Source organism: Myxine glutinosa, unplaced genomic scaffold (genome assembly GCF_964187855.1).
Source record: "Myxine glutinosa unplaced genomic scaffold, kmMyxGlut1.1 SCAFFOLD_3266, whole genome shotgun sequence".
Classification (NCBI taxonomy): Eukaryota; Metazoa; Chordata; class Myxini; order Myxiniformes; family Myxinidae; genus Myxine; species Myxine glutinosa.
Window position 1 is genome coordinate 1 of NW_027619359.1, and position 26,710 is coordinate 26,710.

A 26,710-nucleotide genomic window follows, 5' to 3' on the forward strand; every position below is an offset into this window, starting at 1 on the left:
TCTCTCTCTCTCTGTGTGTGTCTCTCTCTCTGTGTGTGTCTCTCTCTCTCTGTGTGTGTGTCTCTCTCTCTGTGTGTGTGTCTCTCTCTCTGTGTGTGTGTCTCTCTCTCTCTCTGTGTGTGTCTCTCTCTCTCTGTGTGTGTCTCTCTCTCTCTGTGTGTGTCTCTCTCTCTCTGTGTGTGTCTCTCTCTCTCTGTGTGTGTCTCTCTCTCTCTGTGTGTGTCTCTCTCTCTCTCTCTGTGTGTGTCTCTCTCTCTCTGTGTGTGTCTCTCTCTCTCTGTGTGTGTCTCTCTCTCTCTGTGTGTGTCTCTCTCTCTCTCTCTGTGTGTCTCTCTCTCTCTGTGTGTGTCTCTCTCTCTCTCTCTGTGTGTCTCTCTCTCTCTGTGTGTGTCTCTCTCTCTCTGTGTGTGTCTCTCTCTCTCTCTCTGTGTGTGTCTCTCTCTCTCTCTGTGTGTGTCTCTCTCTCTCTCTGTGTGTGTCTCTCTCTCTCTCTGTGTGTCTCTCTCTCTCTGTGTGTGTCTCTCTCTCTCTCTGTGTGTCTCTCTCTCTGTGTGTGTGTCTCTCTCTCTCTGTGTGTGTCTCTCTCTCTCTGTGTGTGTCTCTCTCTCTCTGTGTGTGTCTCTCTCTCTCTGTGTGTGTCTCTCTCTCTCTCTGTGTGTGTCTCTCTCTCTCTGTGTGTGTGTCTCTCTCTCTCTGTGTGTGTCTCTCTCTCTGTGTGTGTCTCTCTCTCTGTGTGTGTCTCTCTCTCTGTGTGTGTCTCTCTCTCTGTGTGTGTCTCTCTCTCTGTGTGTGTCTCTCTCTCTCTGTGTGTGTCTCTCTCTCTGTGTGTGTCTCTCTCTCTCTGTGTGTGTGTCTCTCTCTCTCTGTGTGTCTCTCTCTCTCTCTCTCTCTGTGTGTGTGGAATAGGAGGAGTAGGGGGGGTGTTTTGGAGTCGGAGAGTCTCTGTCGCTCTCTCTCTGTGTCTATCTATCTATCTATCTCTGTCTATCTGTCTCTCTCCCTCTCTCTCTCTCCCTCTCTCCCTGCTGGCCGTTTGTTGTTGGGTGTGGCAAGATGGCGTGTGCTCGTGTTTGTGTGTTGTAGCTCCTGGCTCGTGTTGTTTTCATCCTCTCCCCACCTCCCTTTTTACCTTTCCCTTTCCTTTGTTTTTTTTTCCTTTTGTACTTTTGTCGTGTCTGTTGACCTTTTTCCTCCCTTCCTGATTCGTTACCATCTGTCACTTTTCCCCCTCCTTCGAGACAGAGAGAGGGAGAGCCAGCACGGTGAGGGTTTGTTTAAACCACGTTTTTTTCCTAACGTGGTTTAAACCGTGCTTTCGTTTTTAGTTATTTAATTTTTTTTTTCTATTCTTTTTTTTAGTATTATACAAATTTATTTGGTTTCACTTCGTGTTTCCTTTGACGATATGGCTAATAGGAGTAGCCAAAGGCCTGCCGATCGTGTTACCGATGAGGGTTTATCGCGTAAGCACGGGCTGTGCCTTGTCCCGCCGGAGGGAGTTGAAATGGATGACATTTTGCTCGCGATTGGGGATTTGATCGACGTGAGTAATATTCGTGCCACGTCCCGTATGAATCACAAAATTGTGGTTTTTGTTTCGCAAATAAGTCTGGCCGACATTGTTGTGCAGAACGGTTTGACCTTGGGAGACGATCTGTTTGTTCCTGTGTCGTCGATGGACACGCCGGCAGTTAAAGTCATTCTGAGCAATTTTCCACCTTTTCTAGGTAACGAGGAAATCCTACACAAAGCTCGGTGAGTTTGGTACTGTCGTCTCTCGAATCATTAGGGTTCCTCTACGTACGAGAAACGGCAGGTTGAAGCACGTACAATCGTTTAGACGTTTTTGTTTTGTTGTTTTAAAAGACGCAGCGAAGCAGTTGAACACCTCCCACACCTTTAAAGTAGGCGAGCATGAATATAGAATCATGGTGACCGAGACCTTGATCTGCTATGGATGTGGAGCACACGGACACACGAAGCAGTATTGTCCAGACGCCAAGAAGACGTACGCTACAGCAGCTGGGACGGCCCCCCCTGTGACTGATGCAGTGCCCTCCCGTTCATGAGCCTGGTGGGGTACAGAGATCCACACCAGAAGACCAGGGTGTGGCAAGTGGTGGCGGTGTTGCTGAGGTTAGTGCAGCAGGGGAGCACCCAGTCGATGTGGACAAGAGGCTGCAACCTCAAGATAATATGGTCTATGAGGAGGTATTGATGAAAGGCACCGAGGCTAAGAGGAACCTAAAACGTACCTTTTTGAGCGCCGAGGTGGAAGACAAAGGTAGCAAAGTGATACTCGTACAAACAAACAGTATCTCAGACTATCCTGATGATTCTCGGCAAGCTGGGCGGGGTGGTGACAAAACAGAGGAGAGTAGGACTTCACCCCTTGCTCTTGTTGAAGAAAATCAATGCACCAGTATTGGTTGTGATGATGGGACCATTGTCCCTTGTGACAACGAGCAGTCCCAGGTCATGAGTGACAACGGTTGTTGCTCACATCCGGTTGAAACGACCAAGGATGATGGTCCAAGCAGACCTATAATAGGCAGCAGTGGTGGCACAGATGTGCCCCTGGTGATGCAACAAGAAGACTGCAGTGGTGATGACACAGAAGGTGTGCCAGCTCCTGACACAACAAAGGAGTTCCAACGTTGATGTGGTTAGGGAGCTGGATGAGGAAGCTCAAAGCCTTCTGTCTGTGAATGATCAGGAAGAACAGATGGAAGCAACAAAGGAAAACGTCATCAGTTTCCTAAACGAGACGTTTAGGCAACGCTACGTTGTGATCAAAGACCATTTTCCCGATGTGAAAACTTTCATCAGGGCTGCAAGACCGCTCCTGCAAAGAAATGACCCAATGGAAATCTCGGAGGCCCAATTTCAGCATCTTCGGAAAGCGGTCACAAAGGCGAATAAGGAATTGCAGGCGGAGGGTGAGTTACCTTTGTAAATGGCATTGCGAGAGATATGTATCGCATCCCTGAATATCAATGGGGGTTGTACCCCCTTACGAAAAATTCAGACAATTCAGGCGATGGAGAGGGTGAAAGCCGACATCATCCTGATACAGGAGACTCATGCTACGAACACCCTGGTTGCTGAATGGGGAAAACTTTATCGAGGGCAGTGGTGGCTGAGTGGTTTTACCAGACCCAAAGCTGGTGTTGCCATCGCCTTGAGTGATAGAATCCCTGCTCGGAAGATTGTCTTTAAGGAAATTTATAAGGGACATCTGATAGCGGTGGAATTCTATTGCAACACGCAAAGGATCATCATTGTGAACGTATATGCACCGAGTGAGCCCATGGAAAGAAGTGTTCTTTTCCACTCTGCATGACTTTGTAAAAGGACTGGATACAACCGCTTTCATCTGTATTGCTGGTGATTTCAATTGCACTATCAATCCTTCCGTAGACAGGACCGGTCATGAACCCCATCCGGCTTCTTCGAGGATTTTGGAGAACATCATCAAAAATCAGCATTTGAAAGATGTTTGGAGGTTGCAACACCCAACTTCACGGTGCTATACGTGGTGCAGATGCCATGATGGGAGGATATCAATGGCAAGGCTAGACAGATTCTACGTGAATAAGCCAATGCTAAACGTGATGGCCACAACCCAGATACTCCCAACTGGTTTCACAGACCATTACCTGGTTTCAATGGGTTTTAATTTGCCTCTGGCCTCAGGTGGTAGTGCGTATTGGTCACTTAATACCCACCTGCTGAATGATATGAGATTCAAAGAGGCTTTTCGAGCCGTGTGGGAAAGAATTCGGTCCTCCAAATTTGAGCATGCTAACCTTCGACTGTGGTGGGACCTCGCAAAGGGTCAGGTCAAATCGTTCTGTCAACAATATAGTCTTTATGCCACTAAATTGAAAAATCTCTCGATTCATTCATTAAAGGCTGAAATTGCAGCCCTGGAGGAAAACATTAATACGGCTGGGAAAGACACTACAGGTGACCGGCTGCTGTGGACTAAAAAGGCAATGTTGACTGAACTGGTACGGCAGCGAGCAATGGGCACCCTGGTACGCATGAGAATGAGTTATTTAACGTTGGATATGCCAAATAAGGCCTTGTTTGGTTTGGATAACTCTGTCAAAAAATCACAACAGATTCACGGGCTACGTGCTGCTAATGGGTCAATAGTGACCTCCCAACAGGAGATTGTCTGTTTTGAAGGGTTTTTATACAAACTTGTACTCCCCCCAGAGCATAAGTAATGAGACCTTGCAGGGGCTGACTACTGGGCTTCCAAGACTTGAGGAGGACCAGCAACGCACATTGAACATGTCAGTTTCGGCTGCTGAACTTGAAACTGCTATGCGGAGCTTGAAAGATGGTAAAGCCTCTGGGATTGATGGTTTGCCCGGAGAGTTCTATAAGACTTTTTGGAAACTTGTGGGACCTGACCCGCTTGAGGTATTTGATGAATGCCTTCATGTTGGAGAGCTTCCCCTCTCCTGCAGAAGAGCAGTCATGTGCCTGTTGCCAAAGGCTGGGGACACTCAACTTGTCGAGAACTGGCGGCCTGTCTCATTGCTGTGTGCGGATTACAAGCTTTTGTCGAAGGTTTTAGCAAACCGTTTGGGAACTGTGATCAGCTCTATTGTGCACCCTGACCAGACCTACTGTGTACCAGGAAGGTCAATTTCTGACAATATTTTTTTGATAAGGGATATTATTTCTTGTAATAAGTACTTGCGTGCCAGTTTTGGGTTGTTGTTTCTTGACCAAACAAAGGCTTTTGATCGAGTTGATCACACATATTTGTTTTTTCTGTTCTGGAGCGGATGGGTTTTGGCGAAACTTTCATTTCCTATGTTAAGCTGTTATACACTAACACCTTCTGCATGATGAACGTAAACAACTGTTTATGTCCCCCTTTTCCTTTCCGTTGGGGTATCCGTCAAGGTTGTCCCCTTTCTGGACTTCTGTATATCATTGCCCTTGAACCACTCTTAGCATCCATCAGGCAGCGAATAACTCAGGATGTGGGAGCCGTTTTTGGTTCAAGATTTGTGGTCACAGCTTATGCTGATGATGTATGTGTTCTGATTAAGGGCCCAAGTAGTGTTGCTGCGGTGCAGCGTTGCTTTAAAGATTACTCTGCAGCCTCTTCCGCCAAAGTAAATTGGGGCAAGAGTGTAGCCTTATGGTGCGGTTCAGATAACCTTTCTTTAACACTGCCACCGTCACTCCCACATAATTTAGAGTGGAAAACAGATGGGGTCAAATATCTTGGTGTCTATCTCGGCAACCAGGAAGTAGAAACGAAGAACTGGGAAGGAATGATTGAACAAATTACACACCAGTTGAAACGATGGGAAGGACTGCTGCGATCTCTTTCTTATAAAGGCCGCACTCTTGTTATAAATAACTTGATAGCAGCAAGATTATGGCATAAACTAATTGCCTTGCAGCCACCCAAGGAGTTGATACCAGCCATCCAGCGGGTCTTGGTTAATTTCTTTTGGAATGGATACCACTGGCTTCGGCCACAAATACTGTACCATCCTCGGAAGGAGGGTGGACATGGAATTGTGGATGTGTCCACCCGGCTTATGGCTTTTCGCCTCCAGTCTCTGCAACGTCTGTTTTATGCTGAAGAGCTGCCCTGGTGCCCATTTGCGTTTTTCTTGTTGCAACAAGCGGGAGACCTGTGTTATGATAGGCACTTGTTCCTGGTGAACCTTGACCGTGTCAGCTTAGTTTCAATCCCAACTTTTTATCAGGGTTTGCTAAGAGTTTGGAAAGGTTTTGGGGTTCATCGTTGCCTTGAGGCTTATAATTGCCGGATGTTTATCCAAGAGCCTATTTTCTATAACGGGTTTTTTCCATGCATTCCTCATAGTCCGACTTTGATTAGGAAATTTACTTAAGGAGGAATTGGCAAAGTTTGTGACCTGAGGGATACATCTGGGACAAAATGGATATCTGCTGGCAGGATGGCGGCCATTCTTGGTTTAAGATCCGTGCGTATTGTCAGCCAAATTATACGCATCGTCAAGAGGAAGTTGAAGCAGTTAAATATTGGCTGGGAAGGTATAAACAATGTCGAGGATTTTCGGCTGTCTTTCCCTGAAATTAAGGTGCTCCCAGCTCTCCAGTCGAATGGTGAACTTGTATCTCATTTTCATTTGGTAACAAAGGCAGGTATTCACAAGCTCCTTCGAGAAAACCAAGCATCACCCTTCTCCGGAGTGGCGCGAGTGGCCTTGTGGTCAGAAAGGTTAGGGCCAGGGTCTCCTGCCATGCCACTGTGGCCTAATATGTACAAACTACCTATTTACGGGTTCCTCGCAGATATCCAGTGGAGACTAGCACATTGGGCTCTCCCTACGAACACCTTTGTTCATCACCTTGACAGCTCAGTGCCAGTAGCATGCCCCTTCTGTGTACAGAAGGAGGATCTCTTTCATGCCTATGTGAAACGCGAAAGACTAATACCTCTTTTCTTGATTCTCACACACCTTTTTGATCAGTTGTCTTTTCCTTTTACTTCACATTCTTTTATTTTTGGTGTATCTTTCAGACCCTCCTGCAAGGACTCTGGTGTTCTCCTAAACTTCTTAGCTGCTGTAGCAAAATATTCAATATATAAATCAAGGAAAATTAAAATTGATAATGGGCATGGATTTGATGTTGTTCCTATGTTTAAAGGGCTGGTGTCCACAAGAATAAGGTTAGAGTTTGATTATTATGTGGCGAATGAAAATGTCAAACTCTTTGAGTGCAAATGGTGTATTAATGAAGCCTAATGTGTTGTGAATGAATCGAATTTGGACTTTTCTTTTTAATAATAACATTAAGAACTCTTGTTTTTTTTTTCTTGTTTTTTCTCTCCTGTAAAAATGTAACTTGACCTGGTGTGTTTTTGTGAAATAAATGGTGTTGCAAATTCAATTCACTCTCTGTGTGTGTCTCTGTCTGTGTGTGTGTGTCTGTGTCTTTCTTTCTCTTTGTCTGTCTGTCTCTCTCTCTCTCTCTCTCTCTCTCTCTGTCTGTCTGTCTGTCTGTCTCTCTCTCTCGGCAGTGGCAAAGAGCACGTTACCACCTAGCACAGGACTGTGATGTTTGTGGGATGGATGAGTAAGATGGTGAAGGTGAAGAATCACTTAAAAAATTATACTATCCGGATCTTCACCAAAATCTAATCATTTCGTCCTCGTCACATACGCCACATCTCTGCCAAATTCCGTTTGAATCCGTCCACAACTTTTTGAGATATCTTGTTCACAGATAGACAGACAAGCAAACAGAAAGGGGTGAAAATATTACACCTTCGGTGGCGGAGGTAAAAATCCAAATGATTTGAACATGAAATGCACCAATCATTGGTACGAGGTCAAAGATAAACAAAAAGACAAAGGTAGACCCAGAAAAAAGACAATCATTTATCCTCCTTATCAAACCTCATTCTTCCTCATTTCCACTATATTTACGACCCTCTCTTCCACCACGTTTACCACCCTCTCTTCCACCATGTTACCACCCTCTCCTCCACCACGTTTATCACCCTCTCCTCCACCACGTTTATCACCCTCTCCTCCACCACGTTTACCACCCTCTCCTCCACCACGTTTACCACCCTCTCCTCCACCACGTTTACCACCCTCTCCTCCACCACGTTTACCGCCCTCTCCTCCACCACGTTTACCGCCCTCTCCTCCACCACGTTTACCACCCTCTCCTCCACCACGTTTACCACCCTCTCCTCCACCACGTTTACCACCCTCTCCTCCACCACGTTTACCACCCTCTCCTCCACCACGTTTACCACCCTCTCCTCCAACACGTTTACCACCCTCTCCTCCACCACGTTTACCACCCTCTCCTCCACCACGTTTACCACCCTATCCTCCACCACGTTTACCACCCTCTCCTCCACCACGTTTACCACCTTCTCCTCCACCACGTTTACCACCCTCTCCTCCACCACGTTTACCACCCTCTCCTCCACCACGTTTACCACCCTCTCCTCCACCACGTTTACCACCCTCTCCTCCACCACGTTTACCACCCTCTCCTCCACCACGTTTACCACCCTCTCCTCCACCACGTTTACCACCCTCTCCTCCACCACGTTTACCACCCTCTCCTCCACCACGTTTACCACCCTCTCCTCCACCACGTTTACCACCCTCTCCTCCACCACGTTTACCACCCTCTCCTCCACCACGTTTACCACCCTCTCCTCCACCACGTTTACCACCCTCTCCTCCACCACGTTTACCACCCTCTCCTCCACCACGTTTACCACCCTCTCCTCCACCACGTTTACCACCCTCTCCACCACGTTTACCACCCTCTCCTCCACCACGTTTACCACCCTCTCCTCCACCACGTTTACCACCCTCTCCTCCACCACGTTTACCACCCTCTCCTCCACCACGTTTACCACCCTCTCCTCCACCACGTTTACCACCCTCTCCTCCACCACGTTTACCATCCTCTCCTCCACCACGTTTGCCACCCTCTCCTCCACCACGTTTCCCACCCTCTCCTCCACCATCCCTTTCACTTACAAAGACGTTTCAGGGTGTTGAACTCCAGGTCGGCAATTTCCACCTGATTCACCAACTCTTCTGTGGAAATTAATGAACAAAAAAAATCGTGAAATTAAAATCGATGTGATTATTAAATAAACTTCATCTTATTATCACAAAATATTGGTCACATTATCTTGCACTACTTCGGCCTGAATAAGGGATGTCCTGCTTGGTGTTCCTGGAGGAGGATATTTTTCAAATGCCGAGATCTGAATTTAAAATCCACCATCCAATTCCACTTTGTCCATAATAATATACATGACAATTTTTAATAAACAAGACCACAAAATCCTCAGATACTTCTCGTCAGATGCAAGTGAAGCGTGTCCAAAAATCTTTGAAAACCTGTTGAAATTTTCACAATGTTGTTTACACATATGGTGATGATTCCCTGCCAAGTTTAGACACACGGGAGGGTTCATGATGAACAAAAATTCAGATACAATTTAAACAACCCATGAAATATTGTGATGTGGAAGCAGGGGGGCAGGTGGGGGGTTCATAGTGAGACTGGTAAGTGTAACATAGACCCTGTGTTTCGAGTAGATTAGATTCCCATGCATCAGGGACCTATCAGAGTATGTTGTTTTGTTTCATGTGACGCTGAAGAGGGAGCATATATAATTTATAGACAATATAGTCATGGTGAGATTATGTGTGTAAAAACTTGTTAGTGGGTGGGGCTCGTTGAGAACCACAAAAAGACGCAACAGGAGCAGACTATATTTTTATTGGGGCAGCCCTGTGGGTATGGCGGCCCAGAGGTTGGGCACCTCCCACAAACAGTGGGTAGCTAATCATGGGACCCGCCCCAGAAGGAGGCACTCCCAATGTCTACGAGGGATGGGTCTGTACATGCGCACGGAAGAGTTGAAACGGGACCCTTGGAGACAACGAAGATCGGTCTTTTTCTCATTCCTTGTCTCGCTGGGTCTCTTCATTTTCTGCTTCTGCTTCTTCGTTGCTCAGGGAGGATTGCTCTCTCGCAACGTGGACGCCGCCTTACAATCCCTTCCCTCCTCTTCATCCATAATTTTTGTTCCCGAGCTTCATCATCACCCTGCACACCACTCATCACGCCAAAGGGAGGTCCTCGCCTGCTTACCCCCATTGTTTCCTAAGAGAGTGGTCTGTGCTGTGCCGCCTCATGGGGTTAGGATTGTTCTTTCTTCCTCCTTGCATATACGTTTGCATTTCTCCACATCCATCTTTGTGTCTGCATGTTGACTCGCATGGTTTGTCTGATTTTCACCTCCCATCCACCTTTTTCCCCATGCTCATCATAAATAAACCCTTATGAATTCCCTTTTTAAGGCCATTTTCCCTGCCAGAGCGGGGGTTAGCCTTGCGGGCCCTATGATCATCATCATGGTTCCCTTTTTATATATAAACCCTTGTAAAGGGAAGAAACATTTTCTTATAAAGTTAAGAAACCGTTCAATTTGGTTCATTTTTGGTGACGTTGGGGAACGGTTATGTTGTACATGAATTGCACTGAATGCAGTAGTTAGACCTTTCAGCTGTTGGCCAGATAACAGATCCCAGAGGAGACGGCCCCTGTTAACGGAGGCTGGCTGATGTGATATTTGCTGCTTGGGATAGGGATCTCCCTTTGCTGTGCAGAACCCATTGAATTTCCCCAAGGAAAATTATAAATCCAATTGTAGCATAACAAAAGCGTGATTGGGCATTCAAAATTTAAAAGATTTTATTTTCTCAGTGGCGATTTGCTCGGTGGTGAGCCAGGGTAGTGCCTGACTGAGGAGGGGGAGCCTAGGATAGGAACCTCTCGCTCTGGACATCGCTCGAAGCCCTTCGAAAGGTGTGAATGTCGGTCAAGATTCTGGTGGAACGTTCATTCAGGCCATGTTCGAGCAAATAATGGGGAAAAATTGTTGGAGTATTTGGAGAACAAATGAGGTGAAATAAAAGAAAACAAGGAGAAAGACATAAAACGTCATTGCCACTGTGGTTTTAGTAATTTTGCTGAGCAGAATTAAAGGCTGCCAGTTGGCCATCTTGGATCAGATCACAAATTAAAGTGAGGTGCATGTGTATGCCATCATGTACTGAGCTTGTGTCGTTTGAACAAAATCGGACCATGCGTGTGGAACCACCCGGACCCCACGGGGAGTCTTGTGGGGTGTGGCTTCCCCAGTTTACTGGGACACCGTCAAAGCAACAAATATCTCCTTTTTCTGGCTGTTTCTTCCCTTCCTCAAATTATAATTGGATCTCTTATAAAAGCTCTTGATCACCCCAAATATAGATACTGTCAGCTATTTGTTAATCCCATTAAGTTGCAATCGTACCTGCCCTGGCTTTCTCACTCAGTCTATACTGACGTTCCGCAACCTAAGGGTTGTGACGGATTTTCAATGGGTCGCACGATCGTTTCATAAATCGCGGGAAAAAAACTTTATCGATGATTTATTTCTCCTGACTGAACAGAACAGAGATCAAACGTACGCCGACACAAACTTTATAGTGTGGACTCTTCTACCGCGCTGTACTGCGCGTGCATCTGGTCAGTCAGATCATACGTTTAGTTTCCGACACGCGAATGTCCATTGCTTTTCATTCGAAAGATTGAGCTGTGAGCGTAAGGTACTTGCCATGGCTAGAAAGTATCAGCCTGTGTTCCTGAACTATGGGATCACCTTGAATTATCGATAAGCACAATGTTCATCGACCACAGTGTGTGGTATGCCTCGACGTGTTGGCCAACGAGTCCCTCAGGCCCCAAAAGCTGAAACGGCACCTCGAGAAGAAACATGGAGATCATGTCAACAGGTCGCGGGAGTTTTTTCTCCGGAAAGAATGCGAGATGGACAACAGCAAGTCAGTAATGAATTCGGCTGTTTTTCCATCGGAAGGGACTGACCAAAGCCAGCTACCTGGTGGCGGAGAAGATAGCCAAAGAAAAGAAACCGTACACTATTGCATGGCGCTGTAAGTGTAGTTAAATTTAGTTTTTCATTTCGTCTTTAGAATATTGATGTGTCGGGTTCTTGCTTACTATTACTCGTGCCATGGAAACGTTGGTATATCACAACTTCGTAAGTTTTATTGTTTGTTGCAATACAGCCATTCTTAAACTTTGCCTCTTTTTTAAAAGTACGTACGGCAATCACATCGTACATATTGAATTTTTATAATGCCTTGCAACAGCGGTTCTTAACCGGGGGGTCGTGACGTACGAGCATACGTGAACAAAATATTGTGTGTGGTATATGTACCTTTGTTAGGTTCCTAAAAATGGGCTCAACAAATTGATATGTTTTTTTAAACCCCCAAACGACCCCCAGGTTAAGAACCGCTGCCTTGGAACAAAATCAAGATTAATCATAAAGTGAAAGAAATGTTCATGTGTTATTTTATTTATCTTGTATTGCAGAGCAACTCATCCTGCCATGCGCCAAGGTGATGTGCAGAGAAGTGCTTGGAGAGATGGCGGCTTCCAAGATAAGCACCATTCCGCTTTCTGCCGACACGATTCGCCGACGGCTAATAGACATGGGCGAAGACATCGAGCACCAGCTGTTCGCAAACCTAGAGGCCAACAAGTTTGTCATCCAGTTGGACGAGTCAATGGACATCACACAGAAGGCGTTGATCCTCATCTTTGTTCGTTATCGGCATGGCGATGATTTTATGGAGGATCTTCTGGCATGTGACAAGCTACAGACCAAGACCACGGCCGCAGAAATATCCGCAGTCGTCAACAAACACATCGCATTGCATAGCCTCAGGTGGGAAGACTGTGTTGGCGTTTGTACTGATGGTGCGGCATCGATGATAGGTCGGCACAGCGGTGTCATTAAGCTCATCCAAGATGTGGCACCAGAGGCAAGCTGGGCCCACTGCTTCCTCCACCGTGAGGCATTAGTGGCGAAAGAGATGTCACCTGGACTTGCCGAAGTAATGGACATTGCAGTGAAAACAATCAACCATCTCAGGAAGAGCGCCCTAAATTTGAGGTTGTTTGCAGAGCTGTGTAAGGAGCAACATGCAGAATACACCACGGTGCTGTATTTTGCAGCTGTTCGCTGGCTCTCCAGAGGAGATGCTTTGGCAAGATTGTATGAACTTCGCAACCAGGTCCTCACATTCTTAGAGGTGGCGAGGTCAGACCTGGCAGTATACTCCAAAAACAACAAATTCATCGCAACATTGGCATACATGGCCGACATCTTCAACTTGTTGAACAATCTGAACACATCGTTCCAGGGCAAAACGAACAAGCAGGCGAAATCCATGTTCGTAATGTATGACAAGATAGCGGCGTTCAAGTCAAAGCTGGATCTATGGAAGAGAAGAGTACAGACCAATGATGAATTTGACATGTTCGAAAACCTGGATGATCTGCTCAGCAAGAGTGTTGAGGAACGTGTGGACATTAAGGATGTCATCGTCGAACATCTGGTGAACCTGCGCAAACGATTTGACGAATACTTTCCTGTTGATCCACGCGTGGAAAAGAGGTGGATCCGAGACCCTTATTCAGTCGACGTTCAGCAGTGCTGCAACTTGTCCAACAGATTGAAAGAGGACTTGATCGACATCGTGTCCGACGGTACACTTGAGACTGTTCAGGAATGACACTTTAGTAAAGTTTTGGCTGACAGTGTCTCATGAGTACCCATAGATTGCACATCTCGCGGTAAAGTTCCTGATGCCATTCACGACGACGTGAATGTGTGAGGCAGGTTTCTCAACGGTGACATATCTGAAGTCCAAGTATCGAAACAAACTGGAGACGGTGGCCCTGTGCGCCCACCTGAGAATCGCATTGTCGCCGCTTCAAAGCCGAATCGATGATCTCATAGCCAATATGCAAAGTCAACCATCGCACTGATGTGGATAATCCACATCTACAATGTTGCTAACGGAACATTTGAATTAGGCTTGTAAGTTTCACTTTCGGGTTTAATCAGTGAAAGTTGTTTATTTAATGTTGTTCATGATAACGGATCATTGAACCTGGATATAAGTTCAGATGCATATCGGGTTTTTTCAGTAAAAGTTATTCTTGTTTTGTTTATCAGTTCATGTTACATTTTAAGTTCATCATCTATTCATGATGAAGGTTAAAATAAAGTTCAAACACCTTATCTTGGCGTGTCACTTTAATAATTAAAGTTTTATTCTATTTCACAAAAGATACACCGCCAATGAATGTTCTGAGATTCATCTTTATCTTCATCTTATTCATTAAATCTTCATCTGGATTCATCGTCGGGGCGGATTCATCTCCTCCGAAGCTGCTAACAAGGCAGGGAGTTTACGCCTGATTGGCTGACAATGATATCAAGTGGGCGGTGTCTGTGATCGAAGTCGCTGCTCATTCTCAAGGGGGGCGTGGTCTCTCGCTCTCTCTCTCCTCATGGTCGTGGAGATCCGTACAAAATAACAACAAAATAAGGACAGTGTTTGGTATGATTGTCGTCACTTTGCTTTATTGTTCAGTTACGAATTGTACTACTGCACAAAGATGTTGAACCGAACCCTTACCAAGATATTATCGTCATAGGCAATCGATATTTCCGTGACGGTTTGTTCGATGGGTCGTGACTGGATGCCTGGGTTTGTTATTGGGTCCTGGGCTAAAAAGGTTGCGGAACGCAGGTCTATACTGCACTGATCTGATAAACTTCATTTTTTAATTTCCAAAAAAACTTCATTTAAAGGAATCTTATCTACTTTTATCACTTACTCTGGATCTCTTTCAGAAGATTGTCATTAATCTGGATAAGTGAGTCAACATTCTGCTCCTCCACCGGGAAGTCCAACAATCTGGGTGGTGCAGGCTCCGTGGTTGAATAATGTGACCTGGACTCCAGCCTTGGTTGGGAGGAGAGAAACATTCATTCAACAAGGAAGGAAGGTGAGGGTTGCCAGTGAGAATAAGGCAATGGATGAGATAGATAAATAAATAAATTATATATATTTTTTTTTTTTTTTTTTTTTTTTTTGCACAAACATTTCAAGTACGGTACATTCAAAAAGTCAAAATTGGACGAAGCTGCCAAATCGTTGTGATCAAAGTATTGCAAAATCCATTGATAAATCATTTAAATTTGCAGGTAGACAAAATATGAGACATTGGGGAATCATCCACCTGATAAATCATTTCAAGTTAAATTATAAGCATCTGAAAATGAAAAGGCAGACAAGACAGCCTCTGCTTTGTATTCAGACTTCCGTTTGCTAAACATGACAAAAACAGCAAAATAAAAATAAAAAATTACGATTTTAGACGACCTCGACCTTTTGACTTCAAAACGCAATTGGCTTCAGTGACCCAATATGCAAACCCTGCGCAAACTTCAAATCAAACGGATAAAAATTTACAATTTTATGCAACCTTGACCTTTAAACTTTTGATCTAAAAAATCAATAAAACAATGGGCTGCACACTTTTGAATGGTGTACCAATTCAGTCACTCAATATGATCATTCTTAAAATTACAGGTCAATCGGAGGAAAATTGACGATGTATGTATGCAACCTTAACCTTTGAACTTTTGATCTGAAAAACAATTGCCTGCTCGCTTTTGATTGGTGAACCAATTCAGTCACCCAATGTGCAAATTCTTAAAATTTCAGGTCAATTGGATGAAAATTGACGATTTTAAGTGACGCTGACCTTTCACCTTTTGGCAAAATTATGAATATGGCTTTTCCATAATCTCTTAATGAAGCTTTATTGAAAATTTGATGAGAAAAGCTGAAATGGTAAAACAAGTTACAACCCGGACAGACGCACGGACACAAACACACACATTGGTGATTGCAAAACCCCATCTGCTGGGAACGAGCTGACAATGGATATTACGAAGTCGATGGCTGCCATTGTAAATGCCCACAATTCCCACCTAAAGCAAGGTTGAAAGACGTCAAAAAGTTCCACCATAAATGACTCAATATCAAATTTTACATTGAAAACATTTTTCCAATTTGACCCGTGACCCGAGATCCCCCACCCCCTGTGGCATGAACCAGGGGCCAAATCCTAAAATTTGTGACATATTTAATGCGTTCCCCAATGATGGTACTTGATCTTTTGAAAACTGCAGGAGGAGGTTTACAACCATCATGACCTTCTGAAACCATGATCTATTTATACACCTCCACAGGAAGTGCGGCCAAAAATGATTTTAAAATACTGATCTTTTACCTTCATGCAATGTGGTGATAGCCTGATAATTAGAATTTATGTGCAACCGCTGAGGAGGTGACAGTGTGACGGAAGGATGGACAGACAGACGAAGCCAATTACAATATCCCACCGTTTTTTTCTTGTTTTTTTTCTTTCAAAAAGCATGGGGATAACAATCACGAGTATAATAGCATGACCGAGTCTGGAGAATCATCGGCTGAGCGAGTGTGAAAAAGTATTGACGTGTCCAAGCTGTCTTAACTTGGACCATTGGATGGATGGACCGAACTGGCTGTTACTCCCTTGGACACATCAGATGAATGGCTGCTTTGTGCGCACGGGATCGCTGGAAGCACAAAGGAGAATCTTAGCTCTTTTGAAATGGGGTTAATTTTCCACACAAATAACAATGTAAGATCAACCTGACGGAGGTACAATGGCGGTATAAAAGAAAGGGAAGAAAATGGGGAAACACTGAAAAAATAAATAATTATATACAAGACAATAAAAATTCAAGGTGCCTCACACCGGCCTGAAGCACAGACGGGAATGGGAACTCTGCCACTCGAGAGGCAATCATAACTCCTTCCCTCACTTTCGGGCAACTGTGCCCCCTTTTAAAGGCACTCCTGTCTCCCCTTTTCAGGATGTTGCCAAGGCCTCACTTTGACGCCTCACCCGAGGACGTGACAGGAGGCTATACATACGATTGCCTTAACCTAAAACCATAACTATTCATTGCAACGAACCACCCTCATATGGTGTACATTTAAACAAGACAATTTTTAAGCTACATTTCCCTGCTTATTACATTGCGAAGGCTAACTACCCAAACATGGACCATACTAATCCATACATTTAACTGTAACGTGGGTTTGGAAATGCACAAATTGGACATCACATCCTTCCTTCAACGTTCAGTGAATCTCCAATGTTATGAGAAAGAACCATCATGGGAACAAGATGAGGATTTCTTGTCGATTTATTTTGGCAGGTCAATTAAACGGAAGAGTTGTGCCAGAATTGTGCCCACGCGAGAACTCTGCGGAAGTTCAATTCAGTGCCGAGTGATTAAATACCCATTTTGTGTTCTTTTCTACACATTTGTTTTCTTTACTACACATGTGATTAAAATACACATGAAAGGGACATGATAAAGGACATGAAAGATACCCTTGCAGTCTTACCTGCACAGCAAATCCTTGTAGCCCTGAAAAGGTAAGAAATAAACAAGGATCAGAATCAGATATATACACAAAGAATTAAGTTAAGCACCCCTACACAACGAATTAAGGTAAGCACCCCCTAATATATATTCTTTGTGTATATGTATACATTGGCATATATTCTAAGGTATGTGAGATCAAATAATGATTGGTATGACATTAGCAATTATCCATTGATGAAATTGAGTGATCAAAGTGAAAAAAAGTGATTGGTTGAGTCAGTGATCCGATCACGTGGGTCCTACACACGTTATTGACGCAAAGATCGCTAGAGGTCATCTCAGAACAATGACTGTACGTTAGAAAACATAAACGTCATCCACACTGTCCGTGATGGACCTATAGCTCCATACTTAAATTGAGGTGAAAATATGCCTAAAATTCCCAAAAAATTTCACCTTAAATTATTCAGAATAAAATATTGAAAACGGCATGATTGTTATGTTTTTATGTGACCATAATATCACTTCTCCAGAAAATATAGCAATATCATGGGTATATTACACTGTTTTGACGACAACAAACTTGTAATGTGCGAGGTTGTAAAAAAACGGGGGGGGTGCTTAACTTAATTCTTTGTGTATACAAGGAAGTCTGATGCAGGTGGGGGCCATCTGGTCCAGAGCTATAGAATACTAGAGTTCAGTGAACTTAACAATAGGCGCCATGTTGTGACTCAACTGTTCATGTGCGGTTTAGCGTTAATTACGCACGATTGGAACGTACATTTGAGACATTTAAGGCTCTTTAGACCTTTTCGACCATTACAGACCTTTTACTTGAGACCCTTTAAAACCTCAAACCCCTTCGACCCTTTCAGCCTCGCAGACTTTTACAAACCTTTGACTTTAGATCCTTTGAACATTCAAACCCTCAAAACTGTTGACCTCATGGAGCTTTAACTTTAGAGCCTGAAGATCCCTCAAGAATTTTAAGACCCCATGAGACCCTCAAGACCATTTGCTATGACTCCAGCTTTTTCATAACTTAGAATGAAACTCTTTGAATGCACCAAGCATGCCAAGTCACAGACAAGGTTTCTTATATCTCAGCTACCCTTTACCGAGACAAAACATCACGATAACACGTCACATTTATTGACGTTTCATCGTTTTCTACAGTGGTACTATTGCTTTCATGCATGTAATATGTGATCCACTCATAATTCTGTGTGGTCCTTGCGGAAGTAATTTTGGGTACATTTAATTTACACAGATTAATTAGTGAATACACATATTAGATTAATGTACACGAGAGGGTCTTCCTCCAATTGGGGTGGGTGGGGGACGGGGGAGGGGGGGGGGGACAAATCCTGTCTGTGTCTCTCTGTCTGTCTGTCTGTCTGTGTCTCTCTGTCTGTCTCTCTGTCTGTCTCTGTCTGTCTGTCTCTGTGTGTTTCAGTCTCCGTCTCCCTGTCTGATAGCTCAGATGGCAGAGCACTGGTACGGTTTTCCAGACGACCTGGGTTCGATTCCTGGTCTGGGCATGTAATTTTCCGACATATATAAATTTAATTATTTATAATTCTGTTCATTTTTCTAATTGCTTCACTAAGCCCCCAGTGGTGTTCATAACAGAGAATACGGATTTGTCCCCCCCAATTGGAGGAAGAACCTCTCGTGTTCAGGCCCTTGGTGCTCCTGTGGTTGGCAGCGAGTGTCCTGGAAGCATTTTTTTTTGTTTGTATACAAGATCGAGGCTCGTGAAAGAGCGAACATTAATCACACAGAAAGACAAACCGACACATAAAACATATAACATCGGGAGCGGTAGACAAGATGGGGAGAGAGGGGGAAGGACACAAACACAACATTTGAGAGCAGGGACCGAGAGACATGGAGACATCGAGAGATCTGAGAGAGGGCGAGGGCTTTGGGGGGGGGGCCATGGGAAGGGGGCGGTGGGAGAGGTATAAAACATATGGACACTGCCAGGACTTCCAGGAAAGAAGTTGGAATTTCAAACAAGGTGGATCTGGGGTGAATTAGCGGGGGTAGAAAAGATCAAGGTTTTGGATGGGGGAAGATAAGAGATGGTGGTGAACAGCTGTTTTAAAGACCTGGAGGGAGGAGTGGGATTGAAGGGAGTGAGGGAGTTTGTTCCAGAGGCGGGAGAAAAGAGGAATGAAAGAGTGAAGGTGAGCAGAGAGCCGAGATTTCGGCAGTTTAACCATCAGAGGTTTGCTGGCAGATCTTGTGCGACCTGTAGGAATATTTGGGGGACAGAGCACAGAGAGAGCTGGGGGTGCAAGGCCGGAGAGGAGTCGGTAGAAGACAGAAAGACCACCTACCTGCCTGCGGTGAGTGAGTGAAAGGCCCTCAGAGATAGCTTCATCGCGGGAGATTCCAATGATTCTGAAAGCTTTGGTTTCAACAGCGTGAAGACGAGCTAGGTGTGAGGCAGGAGCACCGGTCCAGAGGGGAGAACAGTATTCCATTGAGCTGTGGATGAAAGCCTTGTATGTGGTGAGGAGCTCAGGTGTGCCAATAAAGGACTTTGCACGACGGAGGATGCCCAGTCGGCGACTGGCTTTGGAGGCCAGATTTGAAATGTGGTTTTCTCAGGAAAGATCATGGCAGATAGTGAGACCCAAAAGCTTGAGTGACAGAACTTCTTGGAGAGGATTATTCAGAAAGTGGATGGGAGGGTTGTCCAGTCGGTCTTTTCGGAGAGACATCGTAAGTGTGAGATTTGTCAGGATTGAAAGACATGTTCCACTTGTTTGACCAGTCTGTGATTTTGTCCAGGTCTGCAGAGAGTGAGGAGGCTGCAGACTGCCGATCTGAGGGATGAGGAATGGAGCGACAGAGAGTAGAGTCGTCAGCAAAGAGATAGAGAGGATTTTCAAGAGAGTCAGAGAGATCATTGATGAAGACCAGAAAAAGCACAGGGCCCAGAACACTACCTTGGGGAACTCCAGCCTGAACAGGAAGAGGAGATGAGAGAAACCCATTCAGGGCCACACGTTGACGACGACTAGAGAGGAAGTCCGCCAGCCATGCGTGGAGATTTCCATGGATACCAAAGGAGGAGAGTTTGGTGAGCAGAGTGGGGTGCCAGACCGTGTCGAAGGCACGTGATATGTCGAGGGAGACAGCTCTAATTTCCTGTTTGGCATTGAGGACCTCCATCCATTGTTGAGACAGCAGAAGCAGCATGTCCAGAGTAGAGTGACCTGGTCTGAAACCAAAGCATCTTGAAGCAATGTTTCAAATGCGATAAGGAACTGTCGTTCTGTGACGTCACACAGTCGTGCAGTCACGCCCATTGGTGACCTCACAATGAAGGGTTCTGTTGGCTGTCGGTTCTAATAGTCGCATTGAAATGGAATTTCATTTCGACGAAGTTTCGTTCGCTCGTCGATGATGAGCGGTCGTCATGTCTTTGCGTATATTTGCCATCACAATTACTGTTATCCCGTCATTTTCCAGGCAAAATTACGATAGACACATTATTTTTCATCTGTACTCCCATGAAACGCATGGCCTCGCTCAAGCGGTACTCACACCGAAGCATTGAGATAAGATGCGTCCCATTGCTAACGATGGCACAAAATTGGGACCCTGTGGCTTCAGGATTTCCACCGTGTTTGAGGGCAGCAGCAGCAGCAACCTCCTATGCAGTACAAGCTGCAGAATCGATTGTTCTTGGAACAACGTTAATCCTTCTGGTGCCACATGCTGTTACCACTGTCCTATTAAGAACAAATACGCACCATTTGTCAGCTTCAAGAGCTACCACATATGAACTTGTGTTAATAGCTGTGACCAACAACAGAATTCGGCAATGTCCACCACTGAACCCTACTTCTCTTTTGCCTACCACAGAAGATGTTTCGCCGCATGACTGTGAGGAGGTAGTGACGCATGTACTAATGGCACGACCTGACTTGAGACACTCCACTCCAAAATTCTGATCTGGTGTTGTATGTTGATGGGTCATCATCACGTGTAACTGTCTCCTATAATTTTATAGGCCTGAGCTCCGCCACAGCAGCTGAGTTGCTTTTTACAATAACTCAATTTCTCACTGCCCTTCTAATGATCTTAGACCTCCCAACCCCCCGGAGTACCTCTGGCAGCAACGTCCCCACTGGCCCAAACTCTTGTTTGTCTGTGTGTTGTACCCTTCTCCAAACAGTGACAACTCCATCTTCAACTCTCTCTCTCTCAAACAACAAGGACCAACATTTCCCACTCATCCCAACTCTCTCTATTCTCCATATGTGGCAAATTTCAATTGTCACCATGCAAATTGGGTGGGTGGTGGTACCTCTCTCATCAGCTATGGCAATTCAGGAAAGGACTTCTGGACTCCATGGGACCGATTCGATCTGCGAACTTTCCCATCCAGATTTGTCCCAATGGCAAATTCTCCCTTTTGGACGAGGTTGTTGTTGTTTTGTATGCAGCTTGTGGCTACTTGGCTGCATCATTTTCTGTGGGTGCAGCTGTTCTGCTGATGCAATGCCTGATGCAATGCCCTGTTACCAATAAGCTGGTATGCATTTTGTTGACCTCACAAGGATGGCAGGCTGAATCAAACCACCTGGTGTCAATTTGACGTTAATGCAGAGGCTCAAACTCAACACCTTAAGATCTTAAGCCAGCCCCCTCAACCATTAAAAGCCCACACCAGGCTTTAAGGACGAGGTGATAGATTTGGTTCTGGACTTTCCGGATAACACCAGACTAAGTGATGACAAAATTGCTGCAAATTTATCCTGCTCTTCCTCTGCTCCAATTCGTTCATCTGTCCATATGCCTGTGAGAGTGAACATCTCTCTGGAAATATTCAGAGAGCTGCTTCAGCGCCGGCGAGTATGGCAGTTCACTCAGGCAGATTGACCAGGGACTGCAAGCAGCCGTCTATCTCTCTTTAGCACTGGTATCCTATATCTACTGCCCCTGATGGTATCCTATATCCCCAGCACATTGGATGGAGGGTCAAACAGGGGCCACTCCACCAATGGTGAGTGAGAGTGGAGTGGTGGACCCAGTGACGTTGGCATGCGACTTTCTATTAAGTGGGATGCAGGCGAAGATGCTCTCGCTGCCTGCTTACATTTATCCCAGGACCATGGGGAGCACGATGCAGCTGGGAGCCCGAGTGCTGGTGAGGCAGATTCAGCAGAGACAATGCCTGCCAACACCACGCCTCTATGCCGGGTGGCGTTCCTTCCCCCCTGCCGAAGGGAACAACTGTGGACTTGAAAACAAGTCGGTTTGCCCAGAAGTTATTTTTTTTCTTGTGAATGTCCCTCGTCTATCTCTTGTACCAGGCCCAGATAAGGATTGGGCTACTTGAGGACTGACAATTTGTTCCTTCAATTGTGGGCGTATACCGGGTAGTTGTGCAAGGGGAATTATTGTTGGCCTGTGGCGGACACAAGCAAGAGGACACGAATTCAACGCACCAGCAGGTGGCGAGAACATCCAGGCGGGCAACTGGAGGGCATGCCCCGCCTATCGACCGATCGGCCACGCCCGGGGACTAGGCGTGGCCCCGGCACATATATGCGGGCTCCAAGCTCGAGCCCGCCCCGTGCTACAGTTTGAGCTTTCTTAATAAAGACTCTTTTGGTTATCAAACGCATTGTGGCCTACCTCTTTGGCAAGCAAGTTGTGTGCATAGCACCACACTTCACTGGTGACCCCGTGAAGGCTGGTTCAGCCATTGCTGTCCACCGAACGCGCCATGGCCAACAACGCCGTCACGGTAAAACTCCCAGAGTTTTGGGAAGCACAGGCCGATGTGTGGTTCGTGCAGGCCGAAGCACAATTTCAGCTTCGAGGCATAACGGCTGACGAGACCCGTGACTACCATGTGGTCACCTCCCTCGGGCCTGGCACTGCCGCCCGAGTCGTGTCCATCCTGCGGCACCCGCCGGCCGACCACAAGTACGGGGCGCTCAAACGTCTCCTCATCACCACGTTCGGCCTCACGGAGATCGAACGGGCCGACCGCCTCCTGGACCTTCCCGAACTCGGCAACACACGACCATCCGTGCGGATGGATCATATGCTGTCGTTTCTGGGTGACCAAGCCCCGGATTTCTTATTTCGGGCGCTTTTACTACACCAGCTACCTGCACAGGTACGCCTCGCGCTGGCCAGTTCCAAAATAAAAGAACCCCGCGCCCTGGCTGTAGAGGCCGACAAGTTCTTCGCGGCTTGCAACACGCGGGCGGGTTACGGTGCGGCCGTCGTGGATCCCGAGGCTGATGCTGCTGCGTCCCTCGTGGCCGCTGCCGCGCCCCGCCCACCACCACCACCACCACCGCCGCCGAGAAAACCGCTGCCGCCGAAGCCCCCGCCGCCGCAAGCCTGGTGCTCTTACCACGCCAGGTTCGGCCACAAGGCTAGGAAGTGTTGCCCGCCGTGCTCGTTTGACAAGTCGGGAAACTACCGGGCCGGCGCTCGGTAGCGGCCCTGAGCGTCGGCCATTCCGGCAGCCTCCTCTTTATCACGGACACCTTGTCCGAGCGCTGTTTCCTCTGCGATACAGGAGCGCAGGTAAGCGTCATCCCAGCCTACACGTCCGCCAAGCGAACCGCGGGCCGGGGCCCCACGTTGCTTGCCGCCAACGGTACACCCATCCGCACGTTCGGGAAGCGCTGCCTCTCCCTGCGGTTCTGTGGGCAACGCTTTCAATGGTCGTTCGTGACCGCCAGCATGCCGATGGCATTGCTCGGTGCGGACTTCCTATGTGCGAATGGGTTGTTGGTCGACGTAAAGCACAAACGGCTCGTCCAGGCCGAAACCTTTAGCTCGCTCGCTTGTTCGCTGAGCAGCTCGTTGAGCGGCTCACTGAGCGGCTCACCGAGCGGCTTGCTGGAGGGTTCCGTCCCAGCGAGTTTAGTTTGCACGCTTCCGGCAGCGGACGACTTTACCCGCCTCCTCGCTAGTTTCCCGGCCCTCACGCGGCCCACCTTTTCAGCGGTGGCCGTGAAACATGGGGTGGAGCATCACATCCCCACGGTCGGGCCGCCGGTCTATGCCCGGGCACGCTGACTCGAGCCCACGAAGCTCGCCGTGGCGAAAGTGGAGTTCGCCACGCTGGAGCGGCTGGGGATCGCACGGCGCTCCAACAGCGCTTGGGCTTCCCCGCTGCACATCATGCCGAAGCCCGGCGGGGGATGGCGGCCGTGCGGGGACTACCGCCGGCTCAACGATGCCACCACCCCCGACCGCTACCCGGTCCCGCACATTCAGGACTTTTCCGCCCGGTTGGCCAACACGACCGTGTTTTCGAAGGTGGACCTCATCCGGGGCTACCATCAGGTCCCCGTCCAACCGGTCGACGTCCCGAAGACGGCCGTCATCACTCCTTTCGGCCTCTTCGAATTTCTGAGGATGCCCTTCGGGTTGAAGAATGCGGCTCAGGCGTTCCAGCGGCTTATGGATAGCGTCTTGCGCGACTTACCTTTCCTGTTCCTCTACCTGGACGACATCCTAGTCGCGAGCGCGTCCCGGGAAGACCACCTGCTCCACCTCAGCACGCTGTTCGAACGCCTGGGCCAGCATGGCCTAATCATCAACCCTGCCAGGTGCCGTTTCGGTGTCACCACCATCGACTTCTTGGGGCAACGCATCACCGAGCACGGGGCCGTCCCGTTACCGGCCAAGGTGGATGCGGTCAGGGATTTCCCACGGCCCCGCACGGTCAAGGGGCTCCAGGAGTTCCTGGGCATGGTGAACTTTTACCACCGCTTCGTGCCCCACGTCGCCCAGCTCCTCCACCCCTTGCACGAGGCCCTCCGGGGCAAGCCGGGCAAAGGTGACATCGCATGGTCAGCCGATGGCCGCGGCGGTCGCGGGCGCAAAGCTGGCTCTGGCCGACGCCACCATGCTGGCGCACCCGGCGCCCGATGCACCGATCGCCCTCACCACCGACGCGTCGGATTATGCGGTGGGCGCGGTGCACGAGCAATGGTTGCGTGGTGCTTGGCAACCGCTGGCGTTTTTCAGCCGGCAGCTTCGCCCGCACGAACGCCGGTACAGCACCTTCAACCGTGAGTTGTTCGGACTCCACCTGGCGGTCCGACACTTCCGCCATCTGCTGGAGGGCCGCCCGTTCACGGCCTTCATTGACCACAAGCCCCTTGTGTTCGCGATGGCCAAGGTCGCCGAGCCATGGTCGGCACGGCAGCAGCGCCACCTCTCTGCCGTGTACGAGTACACGACGGACATCCGTCACATGGCGGGTAAGGACAACCCGGTGGCGGATTGCCTTTCCCGGTCCGTCGTGCACGCGGTCCACCTCGGGGTCGACTATGCCCAGGTGGCGGAGGCCCAGACCGCCGACCCTGGCGTCCAGGCCTTGCGGACCGCCGTCACGGGCCTCCGTGTCACCGAGGTGCCGTTCGACGTCGCGGGCACGGCCCTCCTATGCGACGTCTCCCTTGGCTGGCGTCGCCCCATCGTGCCCGCTGGCTGGCAGCGCCCGGTGTTCGACGCCATCCACGGCCTGTCCCACCCTGGCGCGTGGGCATCCCAGAAACTCGTCGGGGCAAAGTTCGTCTGGCATGGCCTCCGGAAGGACGTCCGCGACTGGGCCAGGACATGCCTCGTGTGCCAGCGCGCAAAGGTCCACCGCCACACTCAGGCACCGTTGGCCCCGTTCACGGTGCCCGAGCGGCGGTTCGACCACGTGCACGTCGACTTGGTGGGACCTCTGCCCCCCTCGCGAGGGTTCACCCACCTCCTCACCATGGTCGACCGCACCACACGGTGGCCGGAGGCCGTCCCATTGGCGGCGACGTCTGCGGCTGAGGTGGCGCAAGCCTTTATCGCCACTTGGGTTGCCCGGTTCGGTGCCCCCTCGGACATCTCGTCCGACCGCGGCCCCCAGTTCACCTCGGAGCTCTGGGCCGCGGTGGCGCAAGGGCTCATGGTGAAACTACACCACACCACGGCCTACCACCCCCAGGCCAATGGCCTGTGCGAGCGCTTTCATCGCTCCATGAAGGCCGCGCTCCGGGCCAGCCTCTGCGACGGCGGCTGGGTCGACAGACTCCCCTAGGGTCCTGCTGGACCTCAGGACGGCGCCCTAGGACGACCTGCGCACGTCCTCGGCAGAGGTGGTCTTCGGGCAACCACTGCGGGTACCGGGTGAATTTATCCCTGACTCCACGGCTCCTTGGTCCGCGGCACAACAGCGCTCCGCCCTTCAGGAGACCGCATGGAGGTTCGCCCCGGTGCCAACGGCACACCACGGTTGCCCGCCTTCCGACGTCGCCCCGGAGCTTCGCACGGCAAAGTACGTGTTCATCCGGCACGACGCCCACCGGGTACCGCTATGGCCCCCGTACGACGGGCCCTTCCGCGTGGTGGAGACCGGGGACAAATTTTTCACGGTCGACATCGGCGGTGCCCCGGATCGCATTTCCGTGGACCGCCTCAAGCCAGCCCACCTCGACCACCCCCCGCCAGCGGCTCTGCCTCCGCGTCGAGGCCGCCCCCCGGCGGTCGGACCCCCGGCACCCCCGCCAGCAGCTCTTCCTCCGCGTCGAGGCCACCCCCCGGCGGTCGGACCCCCAGCACCCCCCAGCCCCACCGTCCCGCCACCCCCCCAGACCGGCACCCATCGCCAGGGGGCGTTTCGGCCGGGTCATCCGGCTTCCCCGCAAACTCACCCTTCAGGTGCGCGGGAATTCTGGGGGGGGCGCGTGTGGCGGACACAAGCAAGAGGACACGAATTCAACGCACCAGCAGGTGGCGCGAACGTCCAGGCGGGGAACTGGAAGGCATGCCCCG

The 26,710-nt window shown here is 48.6% G+C and overlaps 1 protein-coding gene across 3 annotated transcripts in view; it reads right to left on the bottom strand.

Annotated features, from left to right (window-relative positions):
• Positions 1-8,449: 8,449 nt before the first annotated feature.
• The window catches only part of LOC137415672 (E3 ubiquitin/ISG15 ligase TRIM25), a 36,198-nt gene continuing 17,937 nt past the window's right edge, over positions 8,450-26,710 (bottom strand). The window contains exons 4-6 of one of the 3 annotated variants that reach the window (XM_078769592.1): positions 16,914-16,936; positions 14,281-14,408; positions 8,450-8,600 (exon numbers count right to left, since the gene is read on the bottom strand). In XM_078769592.1, the coding sequence (XP_078625718.1) occupies positions 8,533-8,600; positions 14,281-14,408; positions 16,914-16,936 (219 nt within the window). In that variant the 3' untranslated portion in view covers positions 8,450-8,532. Of the gene's footprint in view, positions 8,601-14,280; positions 14,409-14,485; positions 16,073-16,913; positions 16,937-26,710 lie in introns of those variants that run through there. The other 2 variants (XR_013621713.1, XM_078769594.1) reach the window with 2 other exon arrangements.